The sequence below is a fragment of the Scleropages formosus genome, chromosome 6 (genome assembly GCF_900964775.1).
Source record: "Scleropages formosus chromosome 6, fSclFor1.1, whole genome shotgun sequence".
Lineage (NCBI taxonomy): Eukaryota > Metazoa > Chordata > Actinopteri > Osteoglossiformes > Osteoglossidae > Scleropages > Scleropages formosus.
This window is the reverse complement of record NC_041811.1, coordinates 35,173,115-35,186,229: the sequence shown is the minus strand read 5'-3', so window position 1 is coordinate 35,186,229 and position 13,115 is coordinate 35,173,115. Positions and strand designations below refer to the sequence as shown.

The following is a 13,115-nucleotide window of genomic DNA, read 5'->3' as shown; positions in this document are numbered from 1 at the left end:
TTATCATGTGTAGCTTATTTATTTATAGAGAATGAGGACTGAAAAGCTATTGGGCTACTGTTTTATTTATTTATTTATTTATTTATTTATTTACACAATCGGGGAATGAACAGGCACATGCGGGCCAGTTGAACCAGGGTCCTTCTGCTGTGCCAGCCCTCATTTCCTCCAGCAGCTTTGCAATGAACTTGATTCGATGGGTGACTAATGTGCCCCTGGCTGACTGGTACTGGGCAGCACATGTGGAAGCCCCCACTTGGTTTAATCTGAGAGCACTTTGAGTAACCACTGTGAAACTTTTTACCAAATTTCCAGTAGTTCCAGTGTGAACGGATAGTGGAGCTTTGGTTAAATGAGGAGGTGCTGTTCCGAAGAGACAGGCCTCCATGTTGAAATCTCTGAATCTGACCTCATTGAGGAACACATCTTGGTAAAGATTTTACGTTCCAAAAATGAGTGATGAGGGAGGCACTTTTCTGTTTCAAATGGACACCCTTGTGTGAAAAGGAACATAAGGGAACAGATGCCTTGCTCCCTCACCAGATGGCCCTGCTTTGAGCTCCTGTAGTTTGGCAGTCACACATTATACATATTGATCATGGAATTGAGCTGCCGTTCGGAAAGGACAGTTATTGGCCCCGTTAGTTGAGCGCTGCTCTCGCGTCTCATGTACAATTTCATTTTTAAATTGTTCAACCATCTTAAATGGAAAGCTGTAGTTTGTCAAATATGTGATATTGTTTTATATCCTGCTACTTCACAATTCAGGAGATCATGGCAACTCAAATATGATAATGTGTGCGCAAGAGACAAATGTACAGCTGATAGCACTGTAAGCCCATCCGAGGGGGCAGAGCTCTGTTCCACGGGGAGCGGTGATTCGTACCTTCTGATCTGACCATTTATTTCCTGCTCTTGTCAGCTAAAGATTCTCAGTACTGACCTCCCCACCAGTGTGTGCTTATGTTTGTGGAACGATTTTATGAAAATGTTATGGGGTGGATGTAAAACCATGATGAAAATAGCATCAGGAGGTGTATGAGCTTGTTCTAGAACATAAGATTGCCAGCTTGTAGTCTGTAAATTGAAACTGAAAGGAGCATTAATTTGTATTCCAAAAACCTTGCCATTGGTTAAAAAAAAGACTTTGTATATAGAATTTTTTTTATGCACAATAGTACAGTCTCTGCATGGTTTAGTACTTGTTACTGGATATTGCAATAGGTCTTGTTTCTGCTAAGAAAATGTAGCAATAAAAATGTCTCTTCGGGTTCTATTAGTGCAGAATACCTGAAAAGGCAGTACTGTACTAGTGGTGATGGTCATTCTCATTGCAAGTTGATTTAACACGACGTGGTAGAGTTAGTGTTTCCTCTTCAGTACTTAAACTAATTACAAGCAGAATATGGAATTACTGCTAAAGTAGTTCTAAAATGCATCTGTGCATGTTGAGTATACTGTTGCCCATGACGCTACATCTTGTTTTAGTCTTTACTGAGAGCAGTGAACCAGCACGTCACTAGGCTTCTCCCGCCGTTCCCAAAATTGAAATTCCAACAACCCTGTGGCTGATGTGGTGTGATAAGCTGCTTTTCACCCACAAACCTTTAACGTCTAGGAGCACAACAGTGGAGAAGCTTAGCCTTAGGTAGCTGTTGCACTGTACAATCCCCCCCCAGCAGTAGTTTTGTAAGCCACCATCTGATGACTATGCACCTCTGAGATGTAATGGTTTTAGAAAGTACATTCCCATGCCAATGGCTTTTTCTCATGTTGTGTATTTTACCATTTGCTGTATTATTGTAGAAATGGGTTAAATGGCCCAAGTGTTACCCAGTCCTTACCACATCTGTAAACAATCTGTTCTGGGCTCTAGGTCCATTCTGTAGATTTCACTTGCACTTTACTATTTTACTTAATATATTTATTTTGTGTGTAACCCAGGTTAATGTATGTCATGAGTTGTGCTGCAGGTCGGTAACGTTTAATTCAAGGTGAGACTTTGCCATTGAACCTTGTGAGCTGGACAGGTCAATGAGCACTATGAAATGAGGTTGGAAAACAGAAGCTTAATGTACAATGCTGCCCAAATCCACTGATCTCACCATGAGACACAATGCCAGCTTGAACTTCCTTCAACCTTTTGTAGCAAAGCCTATAACCAATAAACTGTCTGCATGCATTGTGGACTTCTATGCAGCTGAGCACTTTAGCAGGGATGGAGGGGGGAGTAGCTGCTTCGAAACCTGAACTTGGCTGATCAAGATCAATGAAACCGTACCCATGTTGGGATATCACGGGAGAACATTACAATCCCATTTTGTCCTTTGTTGTCATTTAGCAAACACAAGTAAGAGGATTTTCCTCTGGTTGTAACACCCCCCCCCCCCCCCCCAACAGGCCTGATTCTAAAGCAATCAGTATATGAGCAGCAGTGTTTTGTGACAGAGCTACTTTCAAATTTATGCTTCCAATTGTGACGGACTGAGTTTTCATTTGAAAGGGTACTGCATCAGTCATTTTGATATTTTTATTTACCTTATTTGAAGGTGAAAAGGACAGAAAATAAGGGACAGTTGAATTGTACTGTATCTTTTTTCCTTGCGTGTTTTAAGTTAAAACATGTACATGCTGTTTTATAACAGTTTTGATGAACAAGAAAAAAAGGTTAATAAACTGGAGATATATTTCTCTATTTAAAAAGTGTTTGGTGTCAGACTCTGTGTACTTTCCAAAAGTGAAGTGTTGAGATACATGTTTTTCTTCCTGTTTATAGAATAAAAGCTGTTAGTCCAACACTCTTTAAACCATTCTGTCAAATACTAACCCCCCTTGCGCTACACGGGCCAGGAAATGGCTTTGATGTGTTTTTGTTTCGGTTACTTGGTAACAGCGAGGCTCGCGAGTCGTAAGAGCAGCAGTCTGTGGGAAGTGCCCGAGACGGCGCTGTAGAAATGGTCTAATGATTAAGGAAAAAAATAAAGGATAACTCGTTTCTCAGTTAAAACGAGAGGAACTTCCCAGGAACATTTTTTTTTTTTTTTTTTAAATCGCAGTGTGTAATTTACACAACATTTATTTCGACTTCGAACAAAGAGAAGAGCCCGACACGGTCCGAGCAGCGAGTAGGAAACCGACTCCACTTCGGCTCAAGCGCACAGAAACCCTTCCTATTTGTTTACATGTCGTCTTGAGCCAAAATGGCGACGCTAGCGAAACGGCTGCCGGCCGGCCGCGTCCGTATCCGAGGCGAGCTGCTGCTGTTTTCCTCTAACGGCATGAGTTAAAGCAGTCCGCTGGGGGTTCGAGGGAAAGTCCAGGCGTGTCTAAGCAGGTTGCACAGCCCCGCTCTGCCTACTTTGCCGCCCGAGAGCCGCTGTGGTGAAGCCGTCCGACACGATCCTTCGGCCCGCGGCGAGCTTGGGTAGAAGTCACGTGACCCGCGCAAAGCCCAGCTGCCCAATTCCAATATGGTGGTCGGCTCGGCAGGCTTACGCTTCTTGTTGATGATACTGTGCTTCCGTGGCTTTCGGTCCGGCGCCTACGGCCAGCTGCAAGCCCCGCAGGTTCTGGGGCTGCGACTGGAGGAGCCCAGCGAAGGGGTTTATATGCGGGAGCGGGTGATCACAGCGCCGTACGGAGCCTCTTTCAAGCTTCGCTTGTTCGGTCTCTTTCCGGCGAATGGGACCGGGACCAGGACCACCACCACGACCACCTGGCCGTGGGTCGGGTTCGCCGTGTGCGCGGGCGCGGACGCGGACGGGATCTCGGAGCAGGACCCGTGCGAGCAGGAGAAGAGCCGGAGCTCGGCCCTCTTCCAGGTGAGCGAGCGCTTAGACGCGGCTGAGCCTGAGGGTTATAATAATTATTATCATTATGATGGGGAGAACAGCAGCAGACTCGTAACCGTCACCGTGCGGACGAGGCGGGGACGCGACGACGGCGGGGACGGCGGCGGGTCCGAGGAGGGCATCTACCACCGCGTGTGCGTCCTAGACGGGGCCAGGTGGGCTTCGGTGGGACGAGACAAGCTGCGGGCGGTGGGGGCGGGCGGAGAGACGCCGAGCGATGATGATGACGACGACGCCGACGACGATGACATGATCCCGACGTGGGCTCTGGCGGTGGCCGTGGTGCTCGTGCTCGCCGCGTGCGCGCTCCTGAAAAGCGTCAACCTGAGCCTGCTGTGGCTGGACCCCCTGGAGCTGTACGTGCTGCACAGCTGCGGCTCCGAGAGGGAGAAGCGGGCCGCGAAGCGCCTGGAGCCCGTGCGCAGACGCGGCAACCTGCTCGTGTGCTCGCTGCTGCTGCTGTGCGCGCTCGGGCACGCGGCGCTCGGCGCGCTCCTGCAGCGCGCCTTCGGCTCCGTGGCGCCCGCCGTGCTCGTGTGCGGCGCGCTCCTCTTCCTGGTGGCCGAGCTGCTGCCGCACGTCCTGTGCTCCGGCCACGGCTTCCAGCTCGCGCCGCGCCTCACGTGGCTGGCGCAGGTGTGCATGGTGCTCACCTGCCCGCTCTCGTGCCCGCTCGGGCTGCTGCTCGACGTGGCGCTGCGTCGCGACGTGAGCACGTGCGGCGTGCGCGAGAGGACCATGGAGATGATCCGCACGAACGTGAACGACCCGTACAACGAGTTCGTGAAGGAGGAGTTCAGCCGCGGCGCGCTGCGCAGCAAGACGGTGGAGGACATCCTGACCCCGCTCAAGGACTGCTTCATGCTGCCCTCCACCGCCGTGCTCGACTTCAACACCATGTCGGAGATCATGCAGAGCGGCTACACGCGCGTGCCCGTGTACGAGGACGAGCGCTCCAACATCGTGGAGATCCTGTACGTGAAGGACCTGGCGCTGGTGGACCCCGAGGACTGCACGCCCATGAGCACCATCACCAAGTTCTACAACCACCCGCTGCACTTCGTCTTCAACGACACCAAGCTGGATGCCATGCTGGAGGAGTTCAAGAAAGGTGAGCCGGGCGGCCCCGGGCAGGTGCAGAAGAGAAGCGTGTTTGCGCTCTCTTACCCCGCTATTACCCTGCTCTTACCGAAAGGTGAGCCGGGCCACCCGACGTACGGTACCGCGTGTTCGTGCTCTAGGCGTTACTCTCGTATTTACTGTGTGTTGATTTGACGCAACGCTACGGTACTTTGACACTCGGTGACACCGTGTTCATGCTGATCTGATGCATAGTGACACTGTTTACAGTAATTTAACACTTTGTACTACTTTGATGTACATTTACATTTATTCATTCAGCAGATGCTTTTTCTCCGTATGTAGTGTTATCAGCCCACACACCTTGTTCACCACGGTGATTTACACTGCTAGATCCACTGCTTACACTGGGTCACTCATCCATACAGCAGTGGAACACACACGCTCTCTCTGTCACTCACACACTATGGGGGAACGTGAACAGCATGTCTTTGGACTGTGGGAGGAAACCAGAGCACCCGGAGGAAACCCACGCAGACACGGGGAGAACATGCAAACTCCACGCAGACTGAGCGGGGATCGAACCCAAGTCCTCTTACACCACTCAGGCACTGTGAGACAGCAGCACTTAGCACTGTACCACCGTGCCATCCATACAGTACAGTAACATTACATTAATTTAACAACTAGTAAGACTTTATACTGATTTGATACATAGTAACATCATTTACAGTGATTTGACACATAGTAGCATTGTTTACACTAATTTGAAAAGTGGTTGCATTGTTTATGATAATTTGATACTGTTAAGTGTTACTAATTTGATAGTTACAATGTTCATACTAATTTGATACATAGTAACTAGTCATTTGATAAGTAGCAACAGTGTTTAGTGATTTGATACATAGTAACATTGTACTACTTTGATATACAGTAACATTACAGTAATTTGATAAATATAATATATACACACACACACACACATTGTCTGAACCACTTGTCCCAGACGTGGTCACAGCAAGCCGGAGCCTAACCCAGCAACACAGGGCGAAAGGCCGGAGGGGGAGGGGACACACCCAGGACGGGACGCCAGTCCGTCGCAAGGCACCCCAAGCGGGGCTCGAACCCCAGACCCACCGGAGAGCAGGACCCGGTCCAACCCACTGCGCCACTGTGCCCCCCAGTTTGATAAATAGTAACACTTTATATTGATTTGATGTGTAGTCACGTTGTTTATACTAATTAGATAAATAGTTGCGCTGTTTCTGGTCCTCCCATTTTTGCTCATATCAATGTTACCAGCACCTTTACCATGTTTCCAGGTTGTTGCTACAGCCCTCATCGTTCCCCGTTACAATTTAAGCTTCTTGCAGCTGGAGCTGTTGCACTTGTCATTGTTAACCTTCTTCGGTGAAATCAGTCATTATGGCGCCTTTTTCCTTGACACGGACTTCAAGAACATCATACACAGCCAATGGTTTCTGCTTCTCAGGTAACTCGCACATGGCCATTGTGCAGAAGGTGAACAACGAGGGGGAGGGGGATCCATTCTATGAAGTTCTGGGATTGGTCACGCTAGAGGACGTCATTGAGGAGATCATCAAGTCAGAGATCCTAGATGAATCTGATGGCTACAGTGAGTGTGTGGTCTTTGCCAAAGGGATGGGAAGTAAACAATGGCGGTAAACTGTGGTGTTTTAAACCCAGTTCTTTCACTTTGTGTAATGGAAAGCCCTCTGAAATCTTCAGTGTTCACCGTTATTCTCATTTTAATCTCTCATGCTCTTGAGAACCAGAACCTTAACCCTAACTTTGGCTGCTGATCTTCTGGAGCTCCAGAATAATGGTGAACACCATCAGTTCTTTAATTTTCGCTGAAGGTTTTGCTGGCCTTGGATCGCTTTCAGACATCAACTATCAGATAGGCTTCCCTGTCTAAATGAGTCGTGTGGCTGTATAAGGAGAAACATCACTGCAAGCTGTTAAAGACTACGCAGCTTTGCAGACCCATGTTTATGTTTCCATGATTGCGATTAACGCACTGAGACATTATGTCTAGACATTTCCTTTGCTCCGTTATGACTTTGGATGTCATGCTTTTGGCTCGACTCCACTGTCCAGAAGCCCCATCACCTTAATTGTGTCTGACCAGTTCTGGAAACTGTAACGACTCGAGTTTTGCTGCGTTAAGCAGCTTCGTTTCCTTCCTGCATTATTTTCTATCTTATCCCTCCATCTTTCTTCTTGGTTTTGCGTTGTGATGATGACATCTCGACTCTACCCGCTCAGTGGAGACGAAGGTGAAGCGTCCCCTTGCTCCTCTGGAGATCTCCCTGGAGCCGCGCTCCAGCCACGAGGAGTTCTCCCTCTTCAGGGTGTCGGAGGGCGAGCCGAAGATCCGCACGTCGCCCCAGCTTTTGTTGGCCACTCATCGCTTCCTGTCCCGAGGTCTGTGTGACTTGTTCTCCCTTGTATGGCTTGTTACGTGCCCTATAGCTGTATAACTCCAGACGAAATCTCTTGGACCTGTCACGTCCTTGGCACTTCGAACACCCGCTGCTGTGCGTATCTGTCCGTGTATAATACCGATAAAACAATTATGACGTGAAGTTTGGGGCCGGAGGTTTGTAGGTCAGTTGCCGGTGCCTTTGTTTCCATCTGTTCTTGCGGCTTGCAGTGTTCAAACTTGTAATCACCCCTTCCCCCACCCCACACACCTTCCCGTAGAGGTGGAGCACTTCAGTCCCCACCGTGTTTCCGAGAAGGTCCTGTTCCACCTGCTCCGTCATCCGAGCGTTAACCAGGAGGTGAAGTTTGACCCCTCCAACCGAATGAGCCCCGATCATTACCTGTACACCCGCAACCACCCCGTGGACTACTTCATCCTCTTGCTGCAGGTACGCAACTCTGCCCCTCAACCCTCCCCCTTTACCCCCGGGTCTGCAAATGAGCAAGAAACATGGTGTCTGCCTTGTTCTGCTCCAGCTGTGGACCCTCGACTTAGTTGGTAAAAGTCTCGCCTCCGACCGAGTCCAGCGGCTCAAAGTTAAACAAGCTCTTCTTCTCGCTGCTAAGTTCACAAGTGTCAGATGTTTGCTTAAACGTGATTCCGTTCTCACATTTGTTTCACCCGTTGAAGTTCGCTGGCGTCACGCTTACGTCAGTAAGAGCAGCTAGTCTACCATTAGATATGGGTTCCAACTTGCACGAAGCACCGGGGGGGGTCAGGTGTCTCTTCTCAGAATGTGCACTTTGCACCAAACGCAGGTTAGTCTGGATAAGAGGATTATCGGACGAATAATAAAATCATTAATAAGACCATCATTCAGAGTTATCCTGAGGCTTGGAATTGGCTTTTTTTCATCATATAGTTAACATTTGCTTGGCCAAGACGTATCTTTATTACTGCAGTTGACGGTTAATTTGATTTTTGTCCCATGATTCACTGTATGGTGTGTGTCTGAGCAGGGCCGTGTGGAAGTAGAGATCGGGAAAGAAGGCTTGAAGTTTGAAAACGGAGCCTTTACCTACTATGGTGTCTCCGCCCTGACGGCTCCCTCATCAGGTAATTCAAATGTATATGTTCCTGAAATTATTGCATGTACAGTTTGTTTGCTGAACTGAATCTGGGGTGACTGGGCAGTCCAAGTGCGTTGTCTTTTTTTTTTTTTTTTTTTTTTTTTTAAATGTTTCGCAGAATTGAAATTAACGGAAGAAAGTTGGTGATAATCGTTAAAGTTAAACAAAAAAAAAGTAGATATGTGAAGTGATTTTCAGGCATACAGTTCTCAGTACACGTGTGTGTTTGTGTGTGCACGTGTGTCTATACATGTATGTATTTTTTGGAAGTGCAGAATTGGAAGGAATCGTTCTTTACACATTCTTTCTCCCTCTTAAGATTGTTGCTAATTTTTCTCTCTAATAGGATATCAGGTGAATGAAACACTAGTTTAAGTTATATTTACATATGAAACCATATATGTTAACGTATTATCTAATAATATGTAATATACATTATATTATCTGTATGTATATATATATATACACACACTAATATATATATATATAATGTAGAAGAAAATGTTTTTATAGAATTGATTTGGAAAAACTCAACTGTACACAACGGAGCACAAATATTTCATGAAAACTTGTCAAAACATTTTGTTTACCATTTGTAAGTTTGTTTGCAAGATCGCTGTCGTGTCAAAATAATGACAAAGGCACCTATATGATTTATACGATGCATCGGAATCCCCATTAGTCTGTTCATGTGAGGGCGAACCGTAACTTTCAGCCCTAGTTTGAGTTTAGATCAGCCGGTCCCATGCATAACCGTGTGTGTGCGCGTGTGCGCGTGCAGTGCACCAGTCTCCTGTGTCCACTCAGCGTCGCTCCCCAAAGGATCCCTTTGACCTTGGGGAGGCTGCCAGTCCCTCCAGCTACTGCCCTGACTACACCGTACGCGCTCTTACCGACCTGCAACTTATACGGGTGAGCACTTGGCACTCCTCATTTCATTACACGCAGGCTTGACACCCAGCATCCCGCAGCTTTGAACATGTTAATAGCAAACTTCTTATGAATATACCCAACATCCACTGTCTCACAGTACTTAAACTGGTAACCGTCGTCATCCTTCAGCAATAAAACGCCACATTCCTGACATTTACATGAACAAATTAAGCATAGATGACTTTGTTCAGAGGCTCAAAGTTTAGATATTGGTACAATGCAAAAAAAATGTTATTGCCGTGTCTGCGGTTAAAACACGTGTGGGGGGGGGGGGGGGAAACGGGTACTCCGTCGTGTTTATCTTTCTGCAGACTCAGCAGAGAATTGAAGAGCGAATTCTGCTAAGATGTTAACGAGTAATTAACCAAAATTTAAATGTTTATCAGTTTAGTGTAAAGTGTGCAAAGCATTGATGGCTCAGTGTGATGAAGCAAGGATAAAACGGACACAAGCAGAATGATTTTTTCAGATATTAAATAAGTTTGTGATGTAGCCGTGCTTTTATACTTAATATGCTGTGATTTCATGCTCCAGTTGTGCATCCTCACCTACAGGTGACACGATTGCAGTATCTCAATGCTCTGATGGCATCCCGGGTGACCCAGAGTCCAGACCCCCCTGAGATCAAGATCCTGCCTAACAGCCAGACTAAGCTGCTGAACGAGAGGAACACTAACATAGGTATGGGGCCCTGTAGGATGAGGGCACAAGGGTCTTTGTGAAGTACTTTTCTTTCAAAATATACAGGCATCCCTCGATTTACATTGTATCCAAAATTTCAGTATAACGGCTCTTGTCTCTTAATATCCAATTTTCAATTTCCAGAACAAAAAAAAAAAAAAAAAAAATCAGTATAACAAATATTTATCAGAAACGTCCAAGAAAAAAAAAATTTGAAAATCACACTAGTGAAGCGGAAGTGCATTAATGTATTGGAGTTGGTGCTGTTGTGCCATCAGCTGTTCCCTGAATTTCCCGTCTCGTGTTCGCTTTGTTTGCGCAGTTTCAGTGCAAGAATGAGTGCCGAGCCTCCTTCCGCGAAAATTCAGTCAATTGTTCCCCTCCACTTGTTGATATAGTAACAGTTGATTGCAGTAAATTGCCTTGTTTGTTTTAAATTGTCTGTACTTGTCTTTAACATTATTTTTTATTACTGAATGTTTGTTGCCTTCCACTGGATATAAGAAAAAATACGATTTGTTTCCCAAACACACAGTCATAAATAGACCTACTAATGACCTCATTCAGTGTTTCATAGTCATAAAGTGTTTTATATCATGCCAAAATCATGGGTTGATAATTATGTAGGTGTTTTATTGTGTTTTTAGTCATATTTGGGAGAATTGGTTTGGGGTTTTCGGATGGGATGGGATGGGAATGTATTTTTTTTCCCCCCCTCATTATTAAAAATTGGAAATGGGCTTTCGGTGTCAAATTTTCGTATCAGACCGTTTTCAGGAGCAGCTTCTGTAAATCGAGGGATTGCCGTTCCAATTTCTTTTCTTACAGTATAGATGACCTGTCCAAATGTCAGTTTTAAATGTGTGATTGAAAAAGTACAGTTATTAAGCACTCCTGCTGTTCTCACACAATCATTACCCATAGCAGTAGAAATTATCAGTTATCACTAAAGGTCTTTTTATCTGTTTCTCCTTCCTTTTGAGTGAACTAAGACTGTTTTCTCTCTCTCTTCTTTTTCCTTCCCTTCCCCCCCCCCACTCTTCCTGTCCGGTCACTTTAGAATTTCCTGTTCACTTTTCTTTCTTTGACAAAATTGAGAACTACTGTTAGTGTACATTGCATGAGGTAAATGTGAAGCTAGTCTTCTCCACTGCATGACAGCTGTTCCCTAGAAATGACCTGAACGTGTATCCAGTGGGTGATCTCTTACTGCAGAGGTGGACTGCATTACCCTCCTCGTTTCTTCTTGAGCAGTCCAGCCTGGACGTCTTTATTCCTCATTACTTATTAGTACTGTAGTATTCGTAAGCAATGTATTCAACCCACACTGTTTATGGATGACTGAACAGAGCATAGTGTAGTGTTTCTATACCCCCCCAACTGAAAAGGAGCACAGTATCTTCTAGGACCTTCACCTGTAGGTCTTTAACCGCTCACTGTTGCATTCCAAAATGTGTAGTCTTTCGCTTTTCGTATCACTTTTCTTTGTGCCCAGTAGGTAAGTGTAGTATTGCAGATGGTCTAATAATGACATGTTTTGTGCTTTATTAGCGAGAAGTGTGTTGCTTGTGCTTTGAGAGTGTCACGGGCTGGAGTGCACATGTGGGCTTGGTGTTCAACGAGCACTGATTTGTTTCCTTCACTGGACTCTGCAGGTGGAAGCAGGAGCATGGAGAACACAACAGAAGGGGAAAGTCACGGATAGACCAACCTGTCGAATCCGAGCCCCACTTTTACCCATCCTGTCCCCCCAAAATGTTATCTGTACACCTCCGGCTGAGGATTTTTAGAATTTAAGTATTATTTTGTCACACACAGAGGCGGCTGGTCACGGGATGACCCGTGCCCTCTCGCGCCGGATGCTCTTTTGCCATCGGTTACTCAGGAGTGGGGTGGTGGTGGTGGGAGGTTTGGGATTTCTAGGCCACAGAGTTCAGCCCTGGATTTCTGTCTGCCCGCTCCTTCCCATGATGCGTACGTAGAGGTGTTTCCTCGCGCCAGCCGATTTGTGCAGACTTAATGTACTACGGGGTGGGCAAGCGATGGTTTTGCCCTATTCAGTCGCTGTTGAAACAAGACAAAATTTCAGGGGACAGAAAAGGAACCTACTTCTCACTACTGGCTTGTTGAATGGCAACACGATCTGCTCGTTCCCCTTTCGCCGCTGCACTGGGCATCTTCTCCGGGACCGGCGTCCCTCAGTCTGTCTCTGTACTGGAAGGCACGCCATCGGAGCCCTTCTGCAGGCTTTAGTTCGGCCTCCTGGCGCACTCGGGTGCGGAGTTTGGAGATGCGAGCAGGAACTCACATATGGGTGAGGAAAACAAACAGTGCGTGTCTGACAGCGCTCCATAAAGCTGCATCGGCGGCTCCCTTGCTGAAGTGACCAGCGTGTGTGTGTGTGTGTGTGTGTGTGTGTGTGTGTGTGCGCGCGTGTGTGCACGTGCGCGCGTCAGGTAATACTTATCTGTCCTGACTGCAGATGTGCCACCGCTGTGTTCATCACGCCCAACATCACTTTTAATCCAGATCCCCCCCCCAGGATCCTCCAAACTTTCCATACTTCCCTATCGGCATAGACTGTGTGTGTGTGTGTGTGTGTGTGTGTGTGTGTGTGTTGAGAACACATCAGGGACTGCTGGCCAACATAGCCATCCATCCATCCATCAAAAGAAGATGCACAATAATATTGTGGCCAGTGGCAGATTTTCACAAAGCTGTTGTATTAAGTTTATAATTATTATTATTATTATTATTATTGCTGTTGTTTTAACCAATATGGTACGTTGTGTCTTGCGTTTTCAGAATCTTGATATTGTTTTTAGATGAGAGACTGGAAGCTGTACAGCTCATTGTGATTTTCCTAGCTGAAGAGTCACGAGTGAACACTCGATGTGTTTGGACTCGTCTTATTTCCCTTGAAGGCACATATTTCGCCGGATAGATGTGAGGGGTAGTTGTGCTTCCAGAGTGCGGTTCTCAACAAGATGG

The 13,115-nt window shown here is 46.6% G+C and overlaps 1 protein-coding gene across 2 annotated transcripts; it reads left to right on the top strand.

The window, feature by feature from the left end:
* The first annotated feature begins 2,687 nt into the window (after window positions 1–2,687).
* On the top strand, window positions 2,688–12,836 carry cnnm3 (cyclin and CBS domain divalent metal cation transport mediator 3). 2 transcript variants are annotated; one of them, XM_029252856.1, is made up of 9 exons: window positions 2,688–4,962; window positions 6,424–6,567; window positions 7,221–7,379; window positions 7,659–7,828; window positions 8,400–8,496; window positions 9,292–9,422; window positions 9,998–10,124; window positions 11,185–11,249; window positions 11,780–11,855. In XM_029252856.1, exons 1-8 carry the CDS (start codon window positions 3,471–3,473, stop codon window positions 11,232–11,234), a joined length of 2,370 nt encoding a protein of 789 aa, XP_029108689.1. In that variant the 5' UTR covers window positions 2,688–3,470; the 3' UTR covers window positions 11,235–11,249; window positions 11,780–11,855. The 2 variants fall into 2 exon arrangements, with proteins under 2 accessions (XP_029108689.1, XP_029108688.1); XM_029252855.1 differs by lacking the exon at window positions 11,185–11,249 and having other exon boundaries at window positions 11,780–12,836.
* Window positions 12,837–13,115: the final 279 nt, after the last annotated feature.

Coding starts and splice junctions, on each gene's coding strand:
- cnnm3 (XM_029252855.1), top strand. CDS start 3,471: ATGGTGGTCGGCTCGGCAGGCTTACGCTTCTTGTTGATGATACTGTGC. Junction 8,497..9,291: donor CCTGACGGCTCCCTCATCAG/GTAATTCAAATG, acceptor GTGCGCGTGCAG/TGCACCAGTCTCCTGTGTCC. Junction 9,423..9,997: donor CCGACCTGCAACTTATACGG/GTGAGCACTTGG, acceptor CCTCACCTACAG/GTGACACGATTGCAGTATCT.